Consider the following 24,960-nt stretch of genomic DNA (forward strand, 5'->3'; position numbering starts at 1 on the left):
AGTAATTATCGAGGATGTAAAACATTCTCCGCCACGGACGCCAAAAACCCCAGGGCATGACCCAGAGCACGAGCCTGTGACCTAGACCATCTATGATGTGGTCGCACAATCAAGTCTCATGGGTAAATTCGAACAACAAGGTACCTTACTTTTGATGGTCAAAGGCCGAGTTCAAAAGATCCCCACGGTTCCCCAAGCGATAATTAAACAGTGTGGAGCGTGTTTGTTCGTTCGTTTGTTTGTTTGTTAGTACCCAGGCACTGAACAGGTACTTGCGATTCCTCAGTATCACAAGGCAAGGTAAGCTTCTTGGCCGTTGAGACTATAGGTTAGTAGATTAACTTTTGTATCATTGATTGTGGCTTGTACTGTAACATCACCTCAAGGCGTTCCCGAGGATAGTCCATGAATGGTGAGGATGTGTTGGATGGTTGGATAGTAATGACATGGGGAAGCTTCGGAGCCTGATTGATCTTCAGTGACGTCTCATTAGTTTAGTTCGGGTTATTCCAATCTCACCTACGCCTGCATACTACACACTCCGTCTCTGCTCTGCTCTGTTCTCCTCCGTCGGATACAGTCCCCTTCTCTTGGGTTTAATCACTTTGTCTTATTCTTTCCCTTGTCACTCGCTAAACCCTGCCTTTGCACCAACCAGATTCTGACAGCTGAGGACGAGACTGATTTATTATCGTTCTTCTCGTCTCCAGTCGTCCATCTCCCACCGCAGGACGCAAGGCTCTATATATTGTTCTCTACCTACCTTATTACCTACCTAGCTAGCTCAGGCCCAAATTTAGGACCCGACAAACAGAAAGATTCTCCAAGTGGAGGAGGAGGACTCAGGACCCTGTTTGCCTAGACCAGACTCCCTACGCTGTCTGTTCAGTCCTGTCCTGTCTTGTCACTGTCTGAGTAAGAGGGGCTTTCGCTCTAGCTTCGCTTCTCTCTATCTCGCTCAGACAATCCAATCCCAATTCCGCGCTCGCCGCTCTCGAGTCCGCCCATCACACATAACTATCCAGTCCAGTCCATCCACATCCAACTCCGACCTAAGATCCATTTTCTCCGCTGAGCTCATTCGACTCGAGACCAGACCCGACCCGACCGCCTCGATTTGTTTTTGCGCACAACAAATCTGTCGCTCTTTTCCTTGCGTCTTACTCTGTCGGCGACAGCGTCATCTTTAGCACCCGCAATCCATTGTTATATCCATAGTCGACATCCTCGACCCCTCAATGCGACCCGCCCACGCCCATCAACCCTCGCCGTCCTATACGAGGTAGACGCCCGAACCGCCAAGCCCAAGCGGCACTCACATTTATTCTTACAACCATTCCCGATTCCCTCGTCACAACTATTTCCAACTACAGTCACCCGCCGCCATGTCTTTTCGCGGCGACGACCAGCGAAGATATGGCCATGTGCCACCTGTGCAGTATCCAGTCGCCGGCCGCGGCCAAGAGTACCAGCAACAGCAGCAGCAGCAACAACAACAGCCGCACTCATCCTACGACGATATTGGACGCCGAGCTAGCTTCAACGGCGGAGACGACGCTGCTTATATTCAACTACCTACCAACCGATCTCCTGCCTTTGGTGGCTCTGGAGAGGATGAGCTCTTCATGAACAACAATGGGGCGGCCCGGCCAGGCTACGGTTCCACGAACAACGCGCTGTCGGGTTACCAGCACCAGTACCAAGATGTACCCCCCACGCCGACATACTCATACAATCCTCAAAGTTTTGCGCAAACTTCAGGCTTCTCGCGGTCGACTTCCACCAATGCTCTGCCATACCGCAACCAGCCTCAGCCTCAGCCCCCCTCGCGTTATGCTTCGAATGCCAGCTCCTACACACCGCAGGCTTACGACCCTTCTGCTTATGCAAGCACCAATGTCCCACAACGACAGGCTTCTTACCAAGGATACAATACATATGGCCAGTCATATGGGTCGCAAACATCCCCTGGCTTCAATCACTCTACCGGAAGTTATCCCCAATCTGTGGCTTCTCCTGCTTTATCGTCTGGGTTTGAGCAGCCGCTCCGGAGCCCCTCACTCAATGCCTCGCCTGGCGCAGCACAGACCTCGGCATATGACCAGTCTTATAGCCAATACCCAGGCCAATTGTCTAATGGGGGAGGATCTTTCTCAAGCGCTTCGCAGCCTCCATATCCTACCGCGACGCAAATGCCAGTCGGGCCATATTACTCCCCGAATGAGCATAATTCACTATATAATAGAGGATCCCGTTCAAATTCACAAGCCTCGCCTATGGGATCACCCGCGAACCCTGGATCAACATCACCCGGACTGCAACGGCACCCGACGAATGCACCCTTGCCAAGCCGTCCTGTTGACGATGAGCTCACCTGGAGTGCCGGACATGAGCGCATTACGAGTGACAACCTTATGCAAGAGTTGGAGTTAGAATTGGGCGGCTCTGGGCAAGGCTACCGTCCGCTTCCTGAGCCTGAGAATGGTCATTATGATGACGATCTTCATGGCCAGCGATTGCAACGTTTTGACTCAGGTGCCACGACAATTCCTAACAATGCCAGCCGAACGACGTCCACGCGAACTGGTCAGACCGCCTATGAGCCTGAAGAAGATGACGACGCATATGGAGAGGCTGGCCTCATGGCTATGCGGCAAGCTGAGCTTGACGAACAGCGCTTCAGTACCGGCTTCGGATATACGGACATGCCTGCTATGCCAGAACCCTCTCCAGAGCCCGCTCCTATCAACTCTTTGTCAACGAAGGCGTTACATACTCACCCTGAAGAGCAAGGCCACAGCAGCGACAGTGATCTTGCTGGTGTAGACTTGGGAATGCTAGGGGGTGGATTTGGTGGTACGTTAACCTACGGCGGAGATGTTGGATCTCCACCCGCCTCATCCGGCCAAGATACTGGTCGACCCCTGCCCACGCCAGGCTATTTCAACCGTGCATATGATCAAGGGGAAAGTGTGCCTGCGTTCAAGACGGCAGAAATAGACTACGGCGGTACAGGAGGCTTGCAGCCCCCAACACAACATCGGCTGAGCTTCGACGAGGAGGATGAACGAGTATCACTGCGGTCTCGACAGAGCGGAACGGAGTCCCCTAGTAAGGATGAACTGCAAGATCTGTTCTATCACCCGGGACTATCAAACCGACCCCTCCCAGCAATCCCGGGGCCAGGATCCGATAGCAGCTCGATGCTCTCGGTTCAGACCAACAACCGACAGCAATACCAACACGCATATTCGCGTAGTACAGATTCGCGATTTGGCGCGCCGGATAACCCTGAAGCTTACTACACAGGCAACCAAGCTTACAACTTGCAACCCGAACGATCCATCTCTTTGGCTGGTCATAGCCATACACCCCAAGTGCAAACACCTGCTCGATCCAGGACTGATGCTGCCGAAGAAAGGAGGAAGCTCGCCAGGCACGGCCATCAGCAAGTGCCATCGAACCAATCTTTCCCGGAATACGAGACTCCTGCTGGCTCGATAGCGGCATTCGATGGAATCACACTACCAAGCGGTCGAAAGAAGAAGTTCATCCCTTCCAAGCTTAATGCCTCTGATTTCCGCAGATGCGCTGAGCCATGGGCGCTCAGTGGTCTTGAAAATTGGATCCGTGAGATGGGAGAAGGTGAGATGGATCTAAGGACCAAGACGATCGAGGAGGCTTTGATCAACCTCTTCACTGGCAAGATCCCCATGATGAATGTTGCAGATGCCGAAGTTCTTAGCACACATGTAGTATCGTTGATGCTGGAACGAGGTGTGCTTGTACCTGATGAAGAATGGGTCAAATTTGGAAACGGCCGCATCTCTGGAGTTTTGTGGCAATTGACCGGCTCTGGATGCTATGCTCCCAAGGTCCACGACGAAGAGATTGGTGGCCGGTGCTACTCTCATCACTGCACTCGTACTATCAAGAAGGTTGACTTGGAGGAGCTCGCCCAGGACTCTCAACCTGCAGACGAGTGGCACGTCTTTTATGGTCTTACCAAGGCCGACTGGGAATCAAAGCCCAAGAAGGAGGTCGAGCGTCAGAACATTTTACACGAAATTGTTACTGGTGAGGAAAACTACATCAAGCAGTTGGATATCTTCCGCAGGTATTACAGGGATCAGCTTCGGGCCATGCAACCCCCTGTCCTGAAGCCTGAGAAGCGAGACAAGTTTTTGCATACGGTGTTTGGAAAGCTTGACCAGGTCCAGGCAATCAACAAGGACCATCTTTTGTCGCAGCTCAAGTATCGACAACAAGAGCAGGGTCCTTGGATTATTGGCTTCAGCGATCTGTTCCGAGAATGGATTCGCAAGGCCAAATCAGTCTATATCGAGTATGCTTCGGCTTACCCCAATGCAGTCTATCAGGTTCGAAGGGAGGCCGATCGCAATATTCTCTTCAAGCGATTCTTGGACGACATGCAGAAGCAAAAGGTGTCTTCGAAGCAAGATTGGACACATTACTTGATCGCGCCTATTCAGCGCCTTCAGCGTTACTCCCTTCTACTCGACAGTGTCGAGAGAAAGATGCCAACCGACAGCGAGGAAAAGACGAACTTGGCCAAGGCCATCGCGGAAATCCGACAAGTCACTCTCGAGTCCGATCTCAAGGTCGAGGAACAAAACAAGAGAGTCGAAATGATGGAACTGAACAGAATGCTGGTGCTGCGGCCTGGTTTCCATTCTGTTTTGAATCTCGACCATCTTGGCCGTGAGTTGATCTTCCAAGGTGACCTACAAAGAATGGGATCAAAGGGAGTTAGATGGGTTGACACACATGCTTTGTTATTCGACCACTACATGATCCTGGCCAAGACGGTGACTCCCAAGGAGGGCAAGGACAAGAAGTATGATGTTTCCAAAGAGGTACGTGAAATTTACTGCACAGCTTACGAAACCGTATCTGACTAGGCGTAGCCCATCCCCATGCCTCTCCTGTTTCCTGAGAGCATCAACGACGAACCAGTTCAGAAGCAAAAGGGCATCACTGCTCCATTGGGAAGAACTACAGCAGCGGCCGCCTCCAGCACTCAACTTAACAAGGTCAGTAGCAATACTAGTAGACCTGGTCTGGAGCACGCAGCGACAAACTCGTCTATGGCCTCTGGCACACCAACCGGCTCGAACGACACGGAGGGAAAGATCCTGTATCCGTTCAAGGTCAAGCATCTTGGCCACGAGGTTTATACTCTGTATGCATCATCAGCCAAGGATCGTGCCGACTGGTGCAACATGATTATCGAAACCAAGACAAGGCACGCCAAGGCACTCTTCTCTCAAAATGCTGAGCCATTCAGGCTGCGGGTTCTCGCGGATGCAGCTTTCCACTACGACACCGCCTCTATGTACGCAAGGTTCTCGAGTGTTGCTGTAAAGGGCACTCCTCTTGACCGGGCAATTCACGAGCTGGAGAGCGTGCTGGGACCGGCTCAGGGCGTCGCTCCTGTATGCCGTGCCCAGGTCAACTGCGCTACCAGCTTCACTGCCTTTGGCAAATCTGTTATTGCGATCGGAACTGATTACGGAGTTTACATCTCGGAGCCGTCAAATCCTCGCGGATGGCAGAGGGTATGTGATTCCCTTTTTCTTCAATCTGATATAGCTAACAATTTTACTACAGACGGTCCAGGCAACCCGCGTCACTCAAATTGCTGTCCTTGAGGAATTTTCTGTCTGCGTGCTCATTGCCGACAAGAACCTCATTTCATATCCTTTAGATGTGATCGCTCCAGTATCTGACTTCTCGGCTCCTGTCAACGACAGCCCTCGGCGGGCACCACAGAGACTTGCCAAGGACGTCACCTACTTTGCCACAGCTAAGATGAAGGACAGAATGCTCCTGTTCTACAAACGAAAGGAAGGGTTGCATACATCATTCAAGGTTCTCGAGCCTATCTTCCAGAAATCTACCGAGAAGAAGTCTCGGCTCTTTGGCGGACGAAAGGCTGGTGGTGGAGGATGCGCGGAGACATTCCGCGACTTTGACGAATTCTTCTTCCCAACGGAGTGCTATTCCCTCAGTCTGTTCCAAACGTACATTGCAGTTGCGACAGCGAAGGGAGTCGAGATGCTCACCCTGGATAAGAAGCAACCTATGTCTATTCCTGACCTTAAGGCGCCTGCAATTGCCAATATTGCCAGCCGCATCCGAGATCAGAAGCCGCTCGGCATGTTCAGGCTGAACGAGAACGAATTCATCGTGACATATGAGGACTGTGCTGTATACGTGGACAAGCACGGTGATGTCAGCCGCACGCTGATCATGGAGTACACTGGCAAACAGAAGAAGGCCCGTGGTGCGACCATGTATGGACAGTATCTCCTCCTCTTCAACGAGGACTATGTTGAGGTGCGCAACGCCGAGAACGGACGACTGCGCCAAATCATCGCCGGTCGAGACGTGCGCGTGCTCGATCTCGGCGTCCGTGGACCGACTGGCCGAAGCACATTGAATCCGCAGTCACACAGTAACGGATATATGCAGTCGACAAGCGCGGGTAGCGAAGGGTCAAAGGGCACCGTCAAGATTGCCATGGCCCATCCGGAGCTCCCGGGTCGACAGATCGTTTTGGAGATGCTTTTGAACGACGGACACACGGAGAAATGAGAGGAAGCGAATGATTGATAATGGTTACGATGATGAGCATCTCTGGAGACTCAGTACCCACCCGGCGTGGGCACAATATCTTGAAATATGAATGACTTGAGATCATGAGATGAACAATCAAATTGACGGGCTGCTTTAGAAGAAAGGGAGGGGGCTTATCTTTCCTTTGAGTCTGTACATGTACATATCGGCACTGGCCTAGTTCCTCACTTGACGCTCTGTGGCCCAGCAGCCAGCTAATGGTTGGATGGATGGCTGGGGCTATCTATGGCGAAGGGCAATATTTGTGGCAGGGCGTTCATAGGTTGGTGTATAAGAAGTTGCTAGTGTTGTGAATGCCATCATGAATGATACCTAAAGAACAATTTAGAGAGATATCTATAGTGGATTTGGATTATAATAACAATCAAGGTCACCGGCTGTTGCATAGCTGGTATGGCATACTGTGGTTAATCTTGACAAGTACGAGATATAAGCCATCTTTTGTACGTGTTTATTTGTTGAACCCAACCCATCCTTTTTACATGTTGACTATATGTGTGGTAATCTACCATGTAAAAAGTGACAAGCTATTCCTGAGCTCCCCTGACTCTGGAATGGCTTTGCAATACCCACCCTCCTTTTCAAGCAATATATGCGTCCATTTGCGACCCACGCCCTTTGGAAGCAGTCCCTCTGTAAGGAGTAATCGACTGTGGCATTACAAATCGTGAGATATGTCGGACTCAAGGCCACCCTTTTCGACAATTGTCTAACTTGCCCATGCTTGATTGCATTTAGGGCTTGGCCTCCTGGATGGTCTCCTTGGCGTCCGCCTTGATGTCCTCAACGACACCCTCCAGGCTCTTCTTCTTTGCTGACTCGTAGCTGAGAATTCGGGTGATCTGGACGAGGCCGACCATTCCGAGGAAGAAGTTGACAGCGGCGAGGCTAAGACACAGCTGTTAGCTTGAGTGTGTATGATTTAGCGGGTTCTAAGCGTACAGGTAGTTCTTGGGCTTGATGATGAGGCACCATCGAGTCCAGATGATACCGGTGCAGGTCAGAGCGAGGTTCTGAGTGAAGGAGAGCTTCTCGGCGGGACGAGCGAAGTCGGAGATACCGGCAAGGACAAGAGCCCACTATAGATGGCGAACAAGGTCAGTAATTGTGATTATATCGGGGTTTCGAGAGTAGTTGGATCCGTAGTGTAGATATCGCGGGATGATTTAGTCAACGAACCTTCATGACGGGAGCCCTACAACCACGCATATTAGCATTCTGTGTCAACAATCGCTTGTTCTAGACTTGTCCTCACCAGAAATGCACAGTCTTGAAGCCGACCTCGCTCTCCATCATGCGCTTGAACCAGCTCTGCTGCTGCTGCTGCTGGGCGCCATCAGTGCTCTGCCATCGACGGCCGCTGCCCTGGTAGAAGTTCTGTCGAAATGTTTGCTGACGGAAAGCCTGTCGAGCGGGCGCGGCGAGGGTAGCCTGACGGAAGAGGGGGCGCGAGGCGCGGAAGATGGTGCTTGCGGGGGAGGCCATGATTGCTATGCGACTGTCGTCAGTGCCAATATCAATCAATACTAATTAATATGAGATGCAGTATCAGGAATCAAGAAGTTGGGTAGTCAAGATAGTTTGCGCGCAAATCGAGACATTCGGCGACCGCATGGAAAAGTATAAAAGACACAATTGAATCCCAATCCGCGATCAGACAGTCAATAGCAACTTACACGTTGATCTCTTGGTGGAGGGGAGATTGGTTCAACAGAGAGACGTTGTGGTCAAAAAGATGAGGTTCAACGTCGGCGAAAGAAGCTTTGAGACGTTGGGGCAAGGGTGGTCGGTCGGTCACTGTAGCCCCGAGATAGCTGCTGTGGTCTGTGGATTTAGCGCACCATCCACTAAGTCCATTACTGCACGGCGCCCGGAAACCGGAGTTATCGTGCGTCCGGGGCTCACTCTCACTGTGGACGAAATACGGGCATCTATCTCATGGATACGTGGGGGAGGAAAAGCCGTCAGCGGAACCGGAGGCTGTGCATAATTGGATTATGCACGCACACTATTGGCTCTTTTATGCAAATTATACCCAAGGTACATAACCTTTGTACCGCTTTTCAGTCCCTACCTTAGTAGTAGGTTTATTCCACCCGAGCCTCATCGAGGAACCTACCAAAAGCTAGCAATTACTTAGCACTTCAAGGCCGACCCGACTCCGTCGCTACTGTTTTTACCTAACGAACGACTCAACCACGTCAATTCGCTTCATAATGTCGGCCAAGTACGCTTTCACAAAGTCTCTCCGCGAGGTGCGATTCCTCTTTTGCCAGACTTCGGAGCAGAGCGCGGCTCTTCGGTACGTCTAAACCCGTATTATACTCCCCAGCGATGACAACAATCGGCATGGTACTGGCCCAATTGGGCGCATTGGAGGACACGAGCGACCGGACGACATTGCAAAATGACAGTAGAACCTGGGGGATCTTTGGGCTGATTGTTTCCTGCGCCGATATAGATCATTCATCACCCGATCGTACCCTACCATGAAGCGCAACAACCCCAACATTCCCATCCTGATCCGAGAGGCCGCTGGCACCCAGCCCAAGGTCTTTGCCCGATATGGTTCGTATTCTATATCGCTGGAAACCCTCGGACATCTTAGAGCGATATCATCCAAATCACGGCAGTACTGACATGATCAAATCAGACCGAGGTGTCGAGAAGTCACAGATCCTCGAGGGTCTCTCCGACAAGGAGATTGAGGAGACCGTCACTGGCTTGGTCAAGGCTGATCAATAGAATCATGAGTATCGATCGCTTTATCAACATTTGCCAAAACAAAGAGAAGTTATAGGGAGAGACCTCGAGCTCGGGCATCACCACGATGAAATGTACATAAGGGTCAAATCAGCATGCGACAAGAGAGCATTGTACTACTACGAAGCCTGTCCATCATCTTGAACATCGACCTCCTCGTAGCTGCTTCATGGCCAAGTCGCTCGCCACTGGAGTCATATTGTTCCTCATTTGTTAACACATCGAGATACATATAGGCTTCCGGGCTTGCTATATTAATGTAGCAGCACCTCATCATTATCAACATACATAACGCACCACCATGTCTCTCTCTGTACTCACGGTACTATATTACACCTGGCATAAATCGCACTTTTTTTCTAATCCCTGACCTGAGACCATTGTGACGTGCCCAACAACAAACCAGATATCGCAAACTATGTCAATGGACAATCCAACTTGTCCATGCCCAATGCAAGCCCTTGAAATCCACTACCCTGTCCCCTATTCACCCCCCCTCCCCTTTCTACTAATTTGATGCCAAGTAGAGCGAAAGGTGCCGACCGAAATAAATTCACTGACCATTTCTCGATTCATGTCTGCTCGGTCCTCCCTGTTCTTCCTGCTATGTCTCAGTCACATCACCGTCTAGTTCTTGGTGACAGGAGATCCTTGTCCGAGCCCACCATCGTCTTGGGTAGATTTTGTCTTTCCACCCCAAATCAAGGGTGTCTGTGGCTTGGATTGTGCCCGTTCCCGAGAAGCTGGAAGTGAGGGCCAGTCATCGTCGATCAGGCCAGGCTTCTTGACTTTTCCTCCTTGATTCTCTGGGGTTTGAGGCATCTCTTGAACTTTCTCGACCTTTGCCTCGGCCTTGTCAGCCTTGGCACTCACCGTCACTGCCCTCTCCTTGCCTTTGCCTCGTTTCGAACTTTTTGCCGGAGTCTTTCCCTCTCCTTGATGAGCAGGCCCCTTTTCCTTTCTAGGAGTTCCTTTTTGGACCGCTTCTGAGATGCCTCGACGACGTTTAGGGGTCTGGCTAGTGACGGCGGATGGGCCCTTCTCATCCTGAAGAGTTGTCTCGCATGTATCATCGTCCGCGGCCTTGGGGACCTCTCGGATTATTTCATCTGTTTGGACATGTTTGACAGCCGATTCATTCACTGTGCCACTGCTTGGTGCTTCACCAGCTCTCAGATTGGCAACTGGTCCTTTACTAAGAGACGCTGTTCTCGATGGAGATACAAACTCTCGGGCCTCGGGATTGAGGCGGCTCCTTGCGCCATTTCCATGATCGCGCAAGTCCGGCGAGTCATCAGATTCGGGGAGGCTCTGGCATTGGAAAGCAAAATTGGTCGAAGGAGGTGGCGCTTGAGCATCGAATCGTTCTCCTGCGAGCATTGAGCTAGGAATCATAGGACGAGGTCGACGTTGCTTGCCAAAGCGAAGTGAACCTCCTCTACCCATTCTGAATCCCCGACGACCGCGTTCGTCCTCATCAGGGGAATCTGATTCGTCAAATGGAGGTTGGGGTTGAGGCTGAGGCTGGTGCTGGTGTTGAGCCATTTCGTGCTTATTCCCATGCTTCTTGCTTCGCTTAGCAGATCCAGATACAGAAGGCTGCTCAGGTTCATCGTGGTGTCGCTTGATAGGCGAGGATGAACCCGGTTCCTGACTTCCGATATGGCCTCCATGGTGTGTATTAGACCCCAGCCCTCTACTGCTAACATGCATGTGCTGAGGTGCCATGTAGCTGGATCGAGGAGAAGACGGCGGCTCGTTTTGTTGAAAGGCGTGATTGGACTCGTTGCTCGTGGGTGCCATGTTCTTCGCTTTCTTTTTCTTGGCCTTCTTCGCGTTCTTTCCTTTGCCTCTTGGGAGCGTGTCTGAAGTATGTTCTTGCTCAAACGATTGCCCAACCTTGGATATGACATTTTCAGTCACGGGAGAGGTTGCAGGCATCTCAGATGGCTGTGCTTCACCTATAGTAGTTCCCTGCGGCTCAGTAGCAACTTCTCTTGTTTTCCTGGTGGGATGGGCAGTAGAAGAGCCTTTTGGCGCCTGCGGCAACGGAAACCTCGACTCGGGGTTCTCGGACATAGATGGCTCGTAAACATCGCTGGTACCTGGAGCAGAGGTTGCATTCTGCTCTGAGATTGGCAACTCCATCTGTGTAGCATTACGTTCGCGATTGTCAATCTTTCCAACTTCAGAGTTGCTGCCACACTCGGTGGCGATGCTGACCGGGTTCATTGGGGTAACTGAGCGAGGCCCACGGAGAGTCAGAGGCATAGGAATTTTAGCCCACGCTCGTTCTCTCTCTTTTTTCTCATTCTCAGAAAAGAAGCTTGGGACACCACTGTGACTGCTCTTGCTACTAGTTGGTTCAGACAGTAGTTCAGCTTGATGACCAGATGTCACCTTTGTATCTGCCTGGCTTTCAAGCGCCTTAATGGGCATCTCATTCAGGCGATGTGCTGCCGTATCAATACCCGTAAGTCCTTCTGCTTTGTCATTTGGTTTCGTTGGGGTTCCTTGGGAGGCAAGGGAAGCTTTCGAAGGGGTGCTGGGCAAGGAAACACGGGCTTTGATCCCAGTATACTTGCTTGTGTCACTTCGCGGACTACCCGGATCATCTTGATCAAGGTGATGGATTTCATCCAAAGCTTCTTCAGATGGAGGCTTAGTCTGCAATACCTCACGAGAGGATGCGGTTTCCTGCGCCGGCTGGATGGGAGGAGGGGCAATTTGCCTTGGATCAAGAGCCGGCTGTCCAGGGAGGAGTGCCTGTATGCCGGGTCCGGACTGCACAGTTGTAGATGGAATACCAGGGGCTGGAGGTTGTACAAGTCCAGACAAAGAACGTTGCCCTCCATTGGGTTGCCAGAAATGACTGTTATGTGCTTGCCCAGGGTTGACTACAGCCGGATGAACGATGCCTGGCATCATGTGAGGGACTGCGACAGTACTCGGCGCATTGCCTGGCATCGATAGGCCGAAAGGATAAGGAGAGAATGGAGGAGCGGCGGAGTTCTGACCAGAAACTCGACCTGGGAGTGGCCGAGTAGGTGCTTGCTCCAAGAGTGTCCATTTTGATCGCAACGCAGGGGAGAATGTAACAGATATGCCTTGCTCAGGCATGTTGCCGCCGCCAATAGTCAGTGCTTCACCAACTGACGAGGAGTTTACAAACCTAATTCTTGTTAGTTGGTCATTGATTTCAACATGAATCCACAACGAGTCATGACTTACCGGGCAATAAAACGTCCTGGTTCTTTCGAGGCGATCGGGAACACCTCTTCTACATGTCCATATCTCTCAGCCAGGCCAAACTTGAGCCGTGCGAGTATGTCTAGCCCAGTAAATCCTTGGTAGCCTTGGACAATGATGTATACAGAGCGGTCACGAGAATCGCAGATCGAGCAAGAGCAAGGTACATAATCTTTGATCGACAAACCATCCTGAACGTTCTGGCAAGTAACTGGATCCCGACGCCATGAATCCTTCCATGGTGCCCCCTCGCGCCTCTTCTGGTTGAAATCAGGGCCGGTATGAGGTTGCGCAACAGGCGCGGTTGCATTTCGCTGGTTGTGGCCACCGCGGCGGTTTTTACGAGCCCCTCCGCGATGGAAACCTCCGCGACTCAATCCAGCATTCCCGCCGTTGTTATTCTCATGGTTTTGATAGGGCCATCTGCCATCGTTCGAATCGAAACGATCATTCCGAGAAGAGTTGCTGGTATTTCTACCACGACCAGTCAATGAACCCCTCTGAGGCGGCTGTGACTGTTGAACAAGTGGAAATCCATGGTCAAGTCCATTCTGCATGGGAAAATTCTGTTGGGGAAGTAAAGAATAGTTTCCTTGAGTGGCAGGGCTAAAGGTTCCTGCTGAGTAAAAGGGGGCCACGGGAGGGGTGTGCATCGCGAATTGCCCAGAAAGTCTCTTACCTTCAGGGGGTTCAGTACTCATCGCGCTGTTTTGAAAGCCTAGTTCAGGTGTTTGCGTCTGATTGAACGTACTCATTGTCCCAGGATACTTCATTTCTTTCTGACCGTGAGCCACTGGCTCATCAAAAGCTCGGTTTGGTCGCTGGTTCTTGGGTCTGTCATTGGTGCTCAACCGCAACTCTGCATCTCTGATGATGTTTCCAGTGATATGGTCCTTTGAACGACTCGAAGTAGCCTGGGCTAGTTGCTAATCAGCCTTCTGGCTATCGGTCGGAGGCCTCTGGTTAGAACTTTCTGTGGCATTTGCAACATCTTTTGTAGGACTAGCAAGACTTGAGTTACGCATGACTGCTGAGCCTGGTAATGATGTTGTCACTGTGGATTTTCGAGCTCCTCGTGTGGTCCGGGGATTTTTGCGGCCATGTCTTTTGACTTTTGTGGGGGTCATTGCATCAAAGTCCTCCTGCTCCTCCTGTTCGTGGTGTTCGTTGGAAGAGGAAGCGGCTTCCTCATCATTTCCCTTACCATCAGTGTGGGGGGATGGTGTTCTGACTGAAGGGAAAGGCTCTGTAGATTTACTTCTGGCCTGAGCTTTTACCCGGAGACCACTGTGAGCGGTAGTGTCGTTAACCTGCTTTTGTTCGATCAAGGCTGTCTCGCTGTTGCCGTGAACGGAAGGCCCTGCTGCTGCTGCGGATTGGTGGAGCGCTTCTACCGCACTGGGCACACGGCATTCAGGCCGTCTAAAGTAGTGTTTCCCGTCAAGCACCACGATAGGGTGAGTGACTTTCTCTGATGCCGGGGAGGAATGGTGAGGCTGCCACTCCGTTGGCCTTGTAGACAGACCCGAAGGTCCTAGGACGCGTTGGCCCGCTATGAAGGTGTCAGCATAACGGTAGAACCTGATTTTGGAAGCAAGTTTCACATACCTAACCAGTTTTCGAGGTGCCCCTTTTCGTAAAACTCCTTGAAGTGATTAGGTTTCGTTGCACCTGGCCTCAATTTCTCGGGTGATAGTAACAGAGATCGTCGATGCGCAAGGGCACTTGCAATAAGATGGATGGCATCATCCGGAAGGCCTTTCATAGCTTCCCAACCGATGACACCATTGATAGAAAGACCAGTTTCATTGCTATTGGTGAGTTTGTCGCGGTTTTCGTCGTCATACAACCAGTGATCAACCCATTGGCCAACTTCGATGGAAAAGGCATTATGGACGTCGAGGGCGATGGACTGGTTCTCGACAAACAGTTGACTAACCACATTCCAGAGGTTCAAAGCTCCGTAATTGTAAATGTCCTGGGCATCAAAATAGTCCCACAAGCTATCCCAGCAGTCTGGATACGGCATGTCTTTTATGACCTCCCAGTAGAGCTTGCGGAGTGAGTTGCAAGCAGATTGAACTTCGTCTCCGGACCAAAGGTGAACGCGGCGCTGAGGCAGTAAATGCTCCATGCGACGAAAGGGGTTCGATCTATTACAGGTAGAGAAGATGGCTTTGGCCCCGACTGGAGGGCTGCTGTAGAATCCCACAGGGAGGTAGTCTTCGACGTACGTTTGAACGACGCCCTCAGGACCAGGTGTCTGCAGCATTTTGTAGAAGTTGGGTAGGCCATTGGGGTAGAAGCTGGTGAAGGCTTCGCGCAAGTTAGGTGGCTGGTCTCTGGCATAAGTCCGGTCTGGTTCCAAATTTGGTTGAGGCGGCGGGGATGGCCCATTGGACATGGAGGAGTCACCCGCCGAAGCGGGTTGAGGTTGAGCCATGATGCTCTGTGTAACGGTCAGTTAGCACATGATGAGACAAGGTGCGCTTGATCTTGGAAACAAGGTGAACACTTTCATCCCGGCTTAGAAGATCCTTAGGGGTCATGAGATGAAAGCATTCACCTCGTCTTGATAAATCACAGTTTGCATAAATAGAGGTGTTCGAGGCTTACCTTGAGAAGTGAAGCGCCCGAGCGCAAAGCAAGTGCAAGTTATGGTTCAGATTCAGGTATAAGATGGAGGAGATTAATTTCAGAAAGAAGGTAGTTCTTTCCTGAAGTCGATGCCCAACGCGCGATGATGCGCCGTAAGGAAAGAAGGAGGAGGGGAGATTTGTCGGTGTTTTCGAGATGTGCGGGAGTGATGTTTGAGGAGAAAGAAAAGAGAGTTAGAGGGAAGGAAAGGATCAAGAGAGAAAAGGAAAACAAAAAGTAAAATCGAAGACCGGGCAATGATTGTCACCGAATAAACATTAAGTGACTGACACTGGCAATGTTAGTAACTGGCACGCACTGGCACAGCTGGCGCAGACCTGAACTGATGGCCAAAGTCTCTCGCTTGCAAGTATCCATTCACCAACAGTTGTGTCTTTGCAGTGCTTGCTTGTGACTCGAGGAGTGCAAACTGTCAAAGTCAAACAAAGGCAAGGAAACCTTCCTGAACGGCTCGCAGCCTGCTTGCTAGCTAGCTCGCCTATAATAGAGCGTAACAGACTTTGGTTACAACTAGACTAACCTTGGGTTTGCCGGTATTTATATACTAGACAATAGTAAGATTAGTTTTGCTCGAGGTACTCAACGCGTCAACGATACAGTCGCCTAGGCATCTTGCAGCTCAACGCGGGTGCTTGCTGATTCTCGCTCCACACAAACGGCTACTCTGTTATATGTAGATTGTGAAATATCTGTTGGAGAACTCGTTTCTTGCTTGGACTAGGAACAATTCCATTTGATTAGACGAGGTTGATGCCTGTGCCCTTTGGTGGCATACGGTTCACGTCTGGTAAATTTGGATGCCAAACTTTGATATTGTTCATAAAGGGTCTTCTCGTGGAAAGACTGGCAATCGTACCGAGGGGAATGCCTTGTGGCATCTCGAAAAGAAAATCGGGCGTTTGTCAACCTACTATCGTCGGCTCATGATGGGTCACTAATACAAGCATGCTAATATGGCTGATCGTCAGACGGTATCAATCATTGACATAGTATATACAGAGAGGGGTTGTGCGATAGTTCATTGACAGTTTAGAGACGTTACTTCTGTGTTTTCAGAAGCTTGAGGATCTCAGACTCGTTGTCGCCAGCAATGGCCTTGCCATTATTCCAATCCACAACCTATACGTATATTAGTCAGTAGGTTTCCATCGTGACATTCCAGAGGCAACATACCACTGGTCGAATGAAGCTCTCTTTGCTCTCTTTGAACTTCCTGAGAGCCTCCTTCTCGTTGTTTGCACCCTTGATAACCTTGGGGATACTGTTGCTTCCAACATATTCCAGAATTGTCTTCACCTGGTCGTCTGTAGGAGGATCCTCGGTGATGTTGAGCTCAAACTGGTCTCGAATAGGTGCCGTCTGGGCGGAGTGGTCGCTCGCTTGGTCAAGAGTGGCACCAGAAGTGGCATTGGCAGAGACCTGCTTCAAAAGGTTGGCGACTCTGACGGATGCCGGAGAGCTGGCCTTGTGGAAGACTGTCACAATATCGAGTGTCTTATGCTATATGCTTGTTAGTAGTTACGCATATCTGATATTGACCTCGTAACTTACAAAGCGAAACATTTTAGCTGGTTCTTTTTCAAAAGTTTATGTTTAGAAAACAATTATAGAAAGATCACGATGGTTCATGGAGGTTGATGTCGGAGCTCCGATTCGGTATAGCTCCATGAAGCTCGTCACGCCGAAGCTGCAGGGCCCGTGCATAGACCCCCACTACGGCACCCGCTATCTTCCGCCTCCTCATGGATGACCAGAGATATATAAGAGAGAGCCAATGTCCTCGGGACATTCGTGTTTCAAGTATGAAATACATTATTTAAGAGAAGAAGGCTCAAAGTGGGTATAAAAATAAACCTTTTGGCGATAGGTTTTAACTTTACAAAAAAATAAAAAATTAATTGTCTGAGGGGTCAAAGACACATTAATCCAGCCAGTCACTATGTCCTGGCTTAGTACTTACTTTACTTATGGGTGTTAAGGTCAGGGTTCATCTCGGTAGATGCCTCATTTACCAGTCGTGGTTTGTATTTTGTAAAACCCAGCAATCACGAAATGTTGCAAGCAGATTGCCAATGAGTAAAGTTTTTAAGAAATCAAATGTCACGATCGGATGAGGCTCGGCTAATACATCTTGATTGTCCCAGTTTCAAACTTACCTTACATACGGTACCACACGGCAGCAAGCCTTGACGTGAGAAAGAATAGCTGGAATGTTCGATCTTTATTGTTTCTATATGTGCAAATGGACGTGCTCTCTCATTAAGAATTCATGAGATGTTGTTTAGTGTCTCACGTGGCCTGCTGTCAAGGATCATGGACAGGCGCCTCGCCAAGCTGATATCAACCGCTTACGCTAAAAGATCGACTGTATGTAGCAAAGCATATGTTGCAGAACCCCTAAGGAGGAGCCAAAATCTCTTTCTTTTTACTTATGACGTATGTGTTGCGATCTGATGCGTTTTGTTGTGGTGAGCAAGGACTTTCTTTTATCATGACGTATTCTATGAAGTCAGGGTTGTGGAGAAGATGTATGACCATGGCACTGATTCATCGTCGAAGAGGAACTACAAAAGGGTCTTGATATCAATTGAAACTTTTTCTCACACAGCATCTCATCTCTTCACATAATTCTCCTTTTCAATCACTAAACACACAACTCTCACACATCCATCATGTCTGGCTACTCCAACGTTGGTAACCGTGGTGTCTACGAGGCTGGCGATCAGAGAAACGCTCCTGAGTCGGAGCGCAACGTTGAGAACCCCTACAACGAGGGCAAGGAGAACTCGCACAACAACCTTGATTCCAGTGCGTATTCCGTGGATTAAATATGAGAAAATATTCTAACAAAATTGCAGAGGATGAGCGATCCATCGCCAACCGCCTGGCTGCTGAGGAAGTCAGTTGAGCCGCCGCACTTGGATATCCACTATATACTAATGCAAAACAGCAACGATCCGAGCCTGACGACGATCTCGAGACCGCCCAATCAAAGAAGGATCCCACTCTGCCCGTAAGTCCAATCGAGATCTGGCTTAGGCGCCAAAAGAAAAGCAAAAAACTAACAGCAACAAGGCTCGCGCTCACGGCAACGAACCTTCCAAGGGCGCAAAAGTCGATGCTCAACTCCAGGCTGAAGAGGAAGAGGAGTTGAAGCGCAAGGGCAAGGCTTAATTGTAACAATAGGTACTTTAGATACAGCCGATTCGTTGCAGGCAAATGACTCGGAAAGGATGAATTAACGATTGAATTGAAAGCCGAAACATGACTCTACATCGCATACGTGAATATGAGGTGGCCTTGTGGTCTTACTGAAGCATAAGTCAGTCCCAACGATATCTCGTCAAACGTCCCCGGCACATTAGATGTCATAATATGCATACTCCGTATATGCGTTTCAATGAGATCATTAAACATCGAGGTAGTAAGGATTGTACGGCATTTCACATGAATAAAACGAAACGAGCGGTATTGCTTGTGAATGTTTATAAAATTATTATTAATTGCAATTGTGGACATTGAATGTGTCTGCTTGTCGCTGCTAGGAAGGCTCACAGTATGCTAACTAAAGCTTGCCACTAGAGAAGAGGGAGAAGTGTATCACTAAAGTCTTGAGTTAGTCTTTGTAAAATGGCAGGTCATGCGAGACTGAATGTAAGACAGAATGTGCTTTCAGAATATGTAAGAAATTGAATATCAGCTATCCGCCCGATTTAGCCACTCCGGCGAAAGAGGACCATCAAGCAGAATCAATCGCAAATTACCTCATCCTATGCGAGAGAGAGAAGAAGGGGAAAAGGGAAGCGTGATGGATTCTTACCTTGATGCACTCAAAAATGTGGTGTGTCTCTCCGACCATAAAGAGGAAGAGTTTTGTTGGTCTGTACAAAACTTGATGTCTTCCAGAAATTTTCTTTTCAAGTTCTCGTCGGCTGGCCCGTGCTCCGTTGCCGGGTGGTGAGCTCGCTTTGTCGGACGGCCAAAAGGTTAGTCCGGAAGTTAGACCGAAAGTTAGGGCAGGCACGCACAGGATCTTTTTCTGCCCACGATCAAAAAGTCCTTAGCGATTTCAAGGTCCGCGGCTCCAGCAAACAACCAACTAACGGGACAGCATAATCGACAACTGGTATGAACCTCGACTCCTACGATCGCAGTTGTATTCGAACAATCAATCACTGCGCGCGCGACTCTTGAAACATTCGACTAATCGGCCGTTATTAGATCACCGTCACAATGGGCGACGCAGTCATTGAGGGTTCGAACTGGCGCCTCGTTGAGGTTGGCCGTGTCGTTGTTATCAACGGCGACCACCCCTTCGCCGGCCGCCTGGCCACGATCGTCGAGATCATCGACCACAAGCGAGTAGGTTTCTCCTGCTTCAGAACAGACTTGTCTGCCGAAACACGCGATATTGACCCCGTCACAGATTCTCGTCGACGGTCCTTCCGCCAACGCTAGCCTCGCTGTTCCCCGACAAGCCGTCCCCCTCAGCAAGGTCCTCCTCTCCTCTCTTATCGTCGAGGGCTTGAACCGCGGTTCCCGAACTGGTGTCGTCCGAAAGCTCTGGGAGAAGTCCGAGATCGACTCCAAGTGGGAGCAGACCAACTGGGCTAAGAAGCGGGATCAGATGGAGCGGAGGAAGGGTCTCACCGACTTCGAGCGCTTCCAGGTTCTCCGACTCAAGAAGCAGCGACGATTCGAGGAGCGCAAGGCTCTGGCCAAGGTCAAGGCCTCCGCATAAATGGGTCATTAAGCTGGAGTCACGGAGGTGCTTGAAAGTCGGGTTTAGATCAAGTGGCACGGAACTGGGCAGGAAACACATCACGGCGGTATAGAGGCTGCTGGATTCACTTTTGCTCCGTTCTGGAAGGCTGTATTTCACACTTCATCGTCACGATGAACGGCGTCAATACGGAAATTCTGAGATCAACTGAATTCAAAGCATAAGGAGCATCAAAAAAAGAACATGGATTCATTGTGAACTGTAGCCGAAATAAAAATGAAATGAATACCCCAAAACTCCGCCGCCTGTGTATGCATGTATGTCTTTACACTCAGCCACTTTGTATCCCCATATTCAACCTTAATTACTGTCCAAATTGCTCCATGGATTTTCCCTCCACCCGTCGTCACTTTCTTAGACATCCGGATTCTGGAGGGGGAGACGTAGTGACACAGATTCTGATTACCTAATGCACCTTAGTTCCCACCTCCCACCAAGCCCTAGGTAGAATTATCGCTGTGCGAGGACCCCATCACAAAACGACGACGTGAGAGATCAGGCCAGCAAACAGACGTAACTGGGATCAGCAAAACAAGTAAGTGCGCAGCTGTCGTTATGTTCATTGTGTTATTTTGCTATCGATTTTTTGCGGTCCCGGGAAGATTTTGCTGCCACAAATTGTTTGCCTGAGATTTACTAACATCTGTGCCCGCACTTCAGTCGCCAAAATGTCGAACCCCCGCGTTGAAGAACTTCCCGACGAGGAGCCCAAGAAGACCACCGTCCAGGAGCACGAGGATGACTCCAGCGACGACTCCGAGGTCGAGGAGGTCGGCGAGGGCCAGCTCCCCGCTGGTTCTACTGTGATCCACAACCGCAACGAGAAGAAGGCTCGCAAGGCCCTCGAGAAGCTGCACCTCACCCGCATCCCTGGCATCACCCGTGTCACTCTCCGACGACCTAAGAACGTGAGTGTTGGCGTTTTTATTTTAAAGAGATTGGAGGGATAAAATGAAGTGTTGGTGCTAACCGAAGGCTACAGATCCTCTTCGTCATCAACAACCCCGAGGTCTACAAGTCTCCCAACAGCAACACCTACATGTAAGTTGTATTGTTGTGAAATGATAGATCTGCCTCTGACCTCAAACCAGTGTTTTCGGTGAGGCCAAGATTGAGGATGTGAACGCCGCTGCTCAACAAGCTGCTGCTGCTCAGCTCGCCTCCGCCAACGCTGAGGACCACTCTGGCCACAACCACGGTGAGCCCAGCAAGGCTGCTGAGACCGCTGAGGAGAAGAAGGACAAGGAGGAGGATGAAGAGGAGGAGGAGGATGACGACGAGGAGGTCGACGCTTCCGGACTCGAGGATAAGGATATTGAGCTTGTCATGACCCAGGCCAACGTCAGCCGCAACAAGGCCGTCAAGGCGTTGAAGGAGAACGACAACGATATTGTCAATTCCATCATGGCTCTAAGTATCTAAGCATGAGCTTCTGCTGGTCGATCATCCAAAAAAGCATGTACATGGGACGAACATTGGGCTCTTGTATTAGTTCTTGGCGAACTGTACCCTGCGGAACGGAGTTGATGCCAAATAACGGAAACAATTGAAGGGGAATAACACCCATAAATCCGTCAAAGAACGCTGTTGAAATTTTGATCATGCGTGATGTTGTATTCATGGACTGATTGTGACCGACCGACCGACTGACTGACTTGATGTTCGTTTCATGAGCGATGTATCTCATGACTACTTATTCCATCAATTGCTCATTGCTATCTACGCTGGGTCACCGTACTCCGGTTCGTGAGAGTTTCTGCATCTCGTGTCTCATCGCTCAATATTCTCTTGCCATTGATCGGCTTCTGAGCCTCAATTTTCCTCAACTCTTGTCCTCGCTCATCCTGAGCCGACGTCAATGAGGGGTCCGAAAACGCCACCCGCCGGATATTTGAGTGGAAGCACGTGACTTCCTAGTGCCCGGTAGTTCCCTGAACTTCGGCAAAGTCATCAACAGTCAATCAAGTTTATCCTTTCCGCTCTCTCGACATCGTAACCTTCCTCAAAATGGCGACTGTAAGTTCAATTCATCAATTGGCGCGTGTGACTGATCGCAGGTGCTGTCGAAATTCTCCCCCGGCCCCCGATCGCGCGCCTCTACGTCCCAGGATGCCGTGAGCTAATTTTCCCTTTCTCCGACAGCGAAGCGCAGCTCTCAAGCTTGACTGGACCAAGGTCACCAGCTCCCTCGGTCTCCGTGGCCAGACCGTTGCCTCCCTGCAGGCCTTCAAGAAGCGCAACGAGGACGTCCGCCGCAAGGTTCAGCAGCTCCAGGAGCAGCCCACCACCGTCGATTTCTCCCAGTACCGATCCGTCCTCAAGAACCAGGCTATCATCGATGAGATCGAGAAGCGATTCAGCGCCTTCAAGCCTGTCACCTACGATGTTAGCCGACAACTGAAGGCTATCGACGCTTTCGAGGCCGAGGCCGTCAAGAACGCCGAGGCTACCAAGGAGGCCGTTGACCTTGAACTTAAGGATCTTGCCGCTACCCTCAAGAACATCGAGGAGGCCCGACCATTCGAGGAACTCACTGTCGTACGTACTACCGAAGCTGAGACTGTTGGGTCGATATTCACAAGTTATAGGACGAGGTTGCCGCTGCCGAGAAGTCTATCGACGAGAAGACTGCTCAGCTCGTTTCCAAGGGCCGATGGATGGTGCCAGGATACAAGGTATGTTGTCCGGATGACAGAGGAATTGACAGTACTAACACACACTGCAGGAGAAGTTCGGCGACTTGGCTGTGGTTTAAACGAATCGCGATATACCTTTTCCGACTTCGTGTTGTGTACTCTAGCATTGTAGATACAAGATCCCGAGGCAGAACCCGGCTTGTCTCATACCCAATTCGCTACAATTTTTCCTCTGTGCTTTATAATGAATTTTTATTGAGTTATTGAGAATGCGGTTCGATTTGAAGCATAGTGTTCGAGTTCTTAGTTACCAGACTAACCTCGGACCTCTCAAATTTACGTCTCTTGATTGCCAATTCACGCCGAGCATCCTAGTTCTTTGTTCCCGTCACTCTCGAGTGTCGTCTTATGACAACTTTTGGAATGAACCTTCACTCCTTCGTCGATACTTGGCCCAATACCTATCGAGTATGGAGACAGTCATTTCAGGAGGTTGAACAATCCGAGGGAGACGTTGGCCGAATTCCCATACACCACCCAATGCACAGGGCAATTTCTTGATGTGCCCAAAGTGAACCGTAATATAGGCACACCATCTGATCAAGTTCATTCTGTTCTGCAACGTTTCAGTCATCTGCATCATTACGCATCTCTTGTCATACCCTATATCTGAAGACAACCTGAGAGTTAAGTCCAAGTCCGGTGTCGGACTATATGAAAGGAAGCACACTATGTAGAATAGTTGCTGATATCCCATATCCAGGAGTCGATTGGTAAAGATTGAGCTTCTTATAAGTTATCTTTTTTTTTTTTAGCTATTAGACTCCTCTATCTTCTTTGTTTTAATCCAAGCTTGGCTATTCCGTTCTGAGGGTCTTCTACTCAAATAACGTTATCGGCCAAAACTGCAAGGCTCTAAATCCTCAGACGTCGCTCTAGGTATGTAGTCAGTCTCGTGCAGTATCTTTGCTCGGAATCCTACAGCAATATCAGGGTCACGTGTCGGATTTTAGCCTGAATATCCCGACTTACACGATACGCTATATATCCCTCGTAACGTATGGTCAGTATTGCGAATACTTCTCCAATCAAGTCCTTTGTCAAAATACCAGATCAACATCAAATATGGTCTTTCCAGATCCGGAACTCGAAACCTTTGTCTTCAAGACGGCACCGCAATTAGACGCTGCTTGGCTGGCACATGAAGAAGAGGCCAAGAAGAAAGGCCCCCCAAGGGTATTCAGCAGTATAGAAGAACGGCAACCAATTTATGCTCAGGAATGCCGCGACTTATATGCTCAAGTTACGGCGCCTGGAACCCGAGACCATGAGCTCTCCCAGGGAGTTACGAAGAAAGAGTTCACTATTCCCTCTTCTGTGGATGGGCATCCAATCCCCGTCCTTCAACTGGACCTTACAGGTGCCGAAGCTGAGGAGCCGGAGATTATCGTTATATTTTACCACGGCGGCGGCCTGAGGGTTGGCGAGGCGGATAGCGAAGAACTATCTTGCAGGCATATTGTCAAGTCACGCATTGCCAGGATTCGACTTTACTCAGTGGGCTATCGCCTGCTGCCTCAAAATCCAGCTACCGTCTGTCTTTCTGACAGCTTGGATGGATTTCATAAATTCCACAACCCAAAGATAAGAACCATCGTTATCGGAAGCTCGAGTGGTGGACAGATGGCATCTGCAGTGGCGCAAGCAGCTCCTCAGGGTGCCATTCACGGACTTCTACTGAGGTGTCCAGTCACAGCGGACAGAGCCAGTGGCGAGGAATATGTACCTGAAAAGTTGCGTCCATATCACACAAGCGTGTCTGAAACGTTCATCACATCATTGGGCGGATATTTACACCGAAACACACCGAGGGATGGTCTTGAGAAATTACCTCTTGAGGTTTCGGAAGACGAGCTGAAGGGACATCCTCGTACTTGGATTCAGCTGACTTCAAACGACCCCCTGTACTCGGATGGGTTATGCTATGCCATGATTCTTAGGGAAGCAGGTATCGATGTCAAGGTTCAGGTGGAGGTGGGCTGGCCGCATACCTTTTGGCTCAAGGCTCCTCACCTCGATCATGCCTTGACCTGCGAGAAACATATGCTGGACGGATTCCGATGGCTTCTCAAGTAGGAGAAGATAAATCGGAACGGGGCATGCATTTTTCATTACTTCCAAGCATAGGAGATTTTGATCTATTGTATGATT

The 24,960-nt window shown here is 50.0% G+C and overlaps 10 protein-coding genes across 10 annotated transcripts; 7 read left to right on the plus strand and 3 right to left on the minus strand.

Annotated features, from left to right (window-relative positions):
- Window positions 1-1,385: 1,385 nt before the first annotated feature.
- FPRO_09409 (uncharacterized protein) lies at window positions 1,386-6,618 on the plus strand (the record flags this gene model as incomplete). The annotated part of the gene is made up of 3 exons (XM_031232798.1): window positions 1,386-4,877; window positions 4,929-5,579; window positions 5,632-6,618. 3 exons carry the CDS (start codon window positions 1,386-1,388, stop codon window positions 6,616-6,618), a joined length of 5,130 nt encoding a protein of 1,709 aa, XP_031082699.1.
- Window positions 6,619-7,394: 776 nt separating this feature from the next.
- On the minus strand, window positions 7,395-8,145 carry FPRO_09410 (uncharacterized protein; the record flags this gene model as incomplete). Its single annotated transcript, XM_031232799.1, has 4 exons — window positions 7,395-7,548; window positions 7,603-7,739; window positions 7,840-7,855; window positions 7,916-8,145. The coding sequence occupies 4 exons, from the start codon at window positions 8,143-8,145 to the stop codon at window positions 7,395-7,397; spliced, it is 537 nt and encodes a 178-aa protein (XP_031082700.1).
- A 731-nt stretch (window positions 8,146-8,876) lies between these two features.
- Window positions 8,877-9,405, plus strand: FPRO_09411 (putative NADH2 dehydrogenase (ubiquinone) 10.5K chain; the record flags this gene model as incomplete). Its single annotated transcript, XM_031232800.1, has 3 exons — window positions 8,877-8,962; window positions 9,122-9,228; window positions 9,314-9,405. 3 exons carry the CDS (start codon window positions 8,877-8,879, stop codon window positions 9,403-9,405), a joined length of 285 nt encoding a protein of 94 aa, XP_031082701.1.
- A 645-nt stretch (window positions 9,406-10,050) lies between these two features.
- FPRO_09412 (uncharacterized protein) lies at window positions 10,051-15,115 on the minus strand (the record flags this gene model as incomplete). The annotated part of the gene is made up of 4 exons (XM_031232801.1): window positions 10,051-12,595; window positions 12,655-13,591; window positions 13,643-14,224; window positions 14,281-15,115. 4 exons carry the CDS (start codon window positions 15,113-15,115, stop codon window positions 10,051-10,053), a joined length of 4,899 nt encoding a protein of 1,632 aa, XP_031082702.1.
- Window positions 15,116-16,368: 1,253 nt separating this feature from the next.
- Window positions 16,369-16,893, minus strand: FPRO_09413 (uncharacterized protein; the record flags this gene model as incomplete). The annotated part of the gene is made up of 3 exons (XM_031232802.1): window positions 16,369-16,449; window positions 16,504-16,830; window positions 16,882-16,893. 3 exons carry the CDS (start codon window positions 16,891-16,893, stop codon window positions 16,369-16,371), a joined length of 420 nt encoding a protein of 139 aa, XP_031082703.1.
- Window positions 16,894-18,002: 1,109 nt separating this feature from the next.
- On the plus strand, window positions 18,003-18,504 carry FPRO_09414 (uncharacterized protein; the record flags this gene model as incomplete). Its single annotated transcript, XM_031232803.1, has 4 exons — window positions 18,003-18,138; window positions 18,189-18,229; window positions 18,281-18,343; window positions 18,406-18,504. 4 exons carry the CDS (start codon window positions 18,003-18,005, stop codon window positions 18,502-18,504), a joined length of 339 nt encoding a protein of 112 aa, XP_031082704.1.
- Window positions 18,505-19,563: 1,059 nt separating this feature from the next.
- On the plus strand, window positions 19,564-20,071 carry FPRO_09415 (putative ribosomal protein L14.e.B, cytosolic; the record flags this gene model as incomplete). Its single annotated transcript, XM_031232804.1, has 2 exons — window positions 19,564-19,692; window positions 19,757-20,071. 2 exons carry the CDS (start codon window positions 19,564-19,566, stop codon window positions 20,069-20,071), a joined length of 444 nt encoding a protein of 147 aa, XP_031082705.1.
- A 710-nt stretch (window positions 20,072-20,781) lies between these two features.
- On the plus strand, window positions 20,782-21,535 carry FPRO_09416 (putative nascent polypeptide-associated complex alpha chain; the record flags this gene model as incomplete). The annotated part of the gene is made up of 3 exons (XM_031232806.1): window positions 20,782-21,021; window positions 21,096-21,154; window positions 21,205-21,535. 3 exons carry the CDS (start codon window positions 20,782-20,784, stop codon window positions 21,533-21,535), a joined length of 630 nt encoding a protein of 209 aa, XP_031082706.1.
- A 585-nt stretch (window positions 21,536-22,120) lies between these two features.
- FPRO_09417 (putative ATP synthase subunit d, mitochondrial) lies at window positions 22,121-22,868 on the plus strand (the record flags this gene model as incomplete). The annotated part of the gene is made up of 4 exons (XM_031232807.1): window positions 22,121-22,129; window positions 22,256-22,651; window positions 22,702-22,788; window positions 22,839-22,868. The coding sequence occupies 4 exons, from the start codon at window positions 22,121-22,123 to the stop codon at window positions 22,866-22,868; spliced, it is 522 nt and encodes a 173-aa protein (XP_031082707.1).
- A 1,006-nt stretch (window positions 22,869-23,874) lies between these two features.
- On the plus strand, window positions 23,875-24,885 carry FPRO_09418 (uncharacterized protein; the record flags this gene model as incomplete). Its single annotated transcript, XM_031232808.1, has 1 exon — window positions 23,875-24,885. One exon carries the CDS (start codon window positions 23,875-23,877, stop codon window positions 24,883-24,885), a length of 1,011 nt encoding a protein of 336 aa, XP_031082708.1.
- Between the last annotated feature and the right edge of the window lie 75 nt (window positions 24,886-24,960).

This window comes from Fusarium proliferatum (genome assembly GCF_900067095.1).
Source record: "Fusarium proliferatum ET1 genome assembly, contig: FPRO_scaffold006, whole genome shotgun sequence".
Lineage (NCBI taxonomy): Eukaryota > Fungi > Ascomycota > Sordariomycetes > Hypocreales > Nectriaceae > Fusarium > Fusarium proliferatum.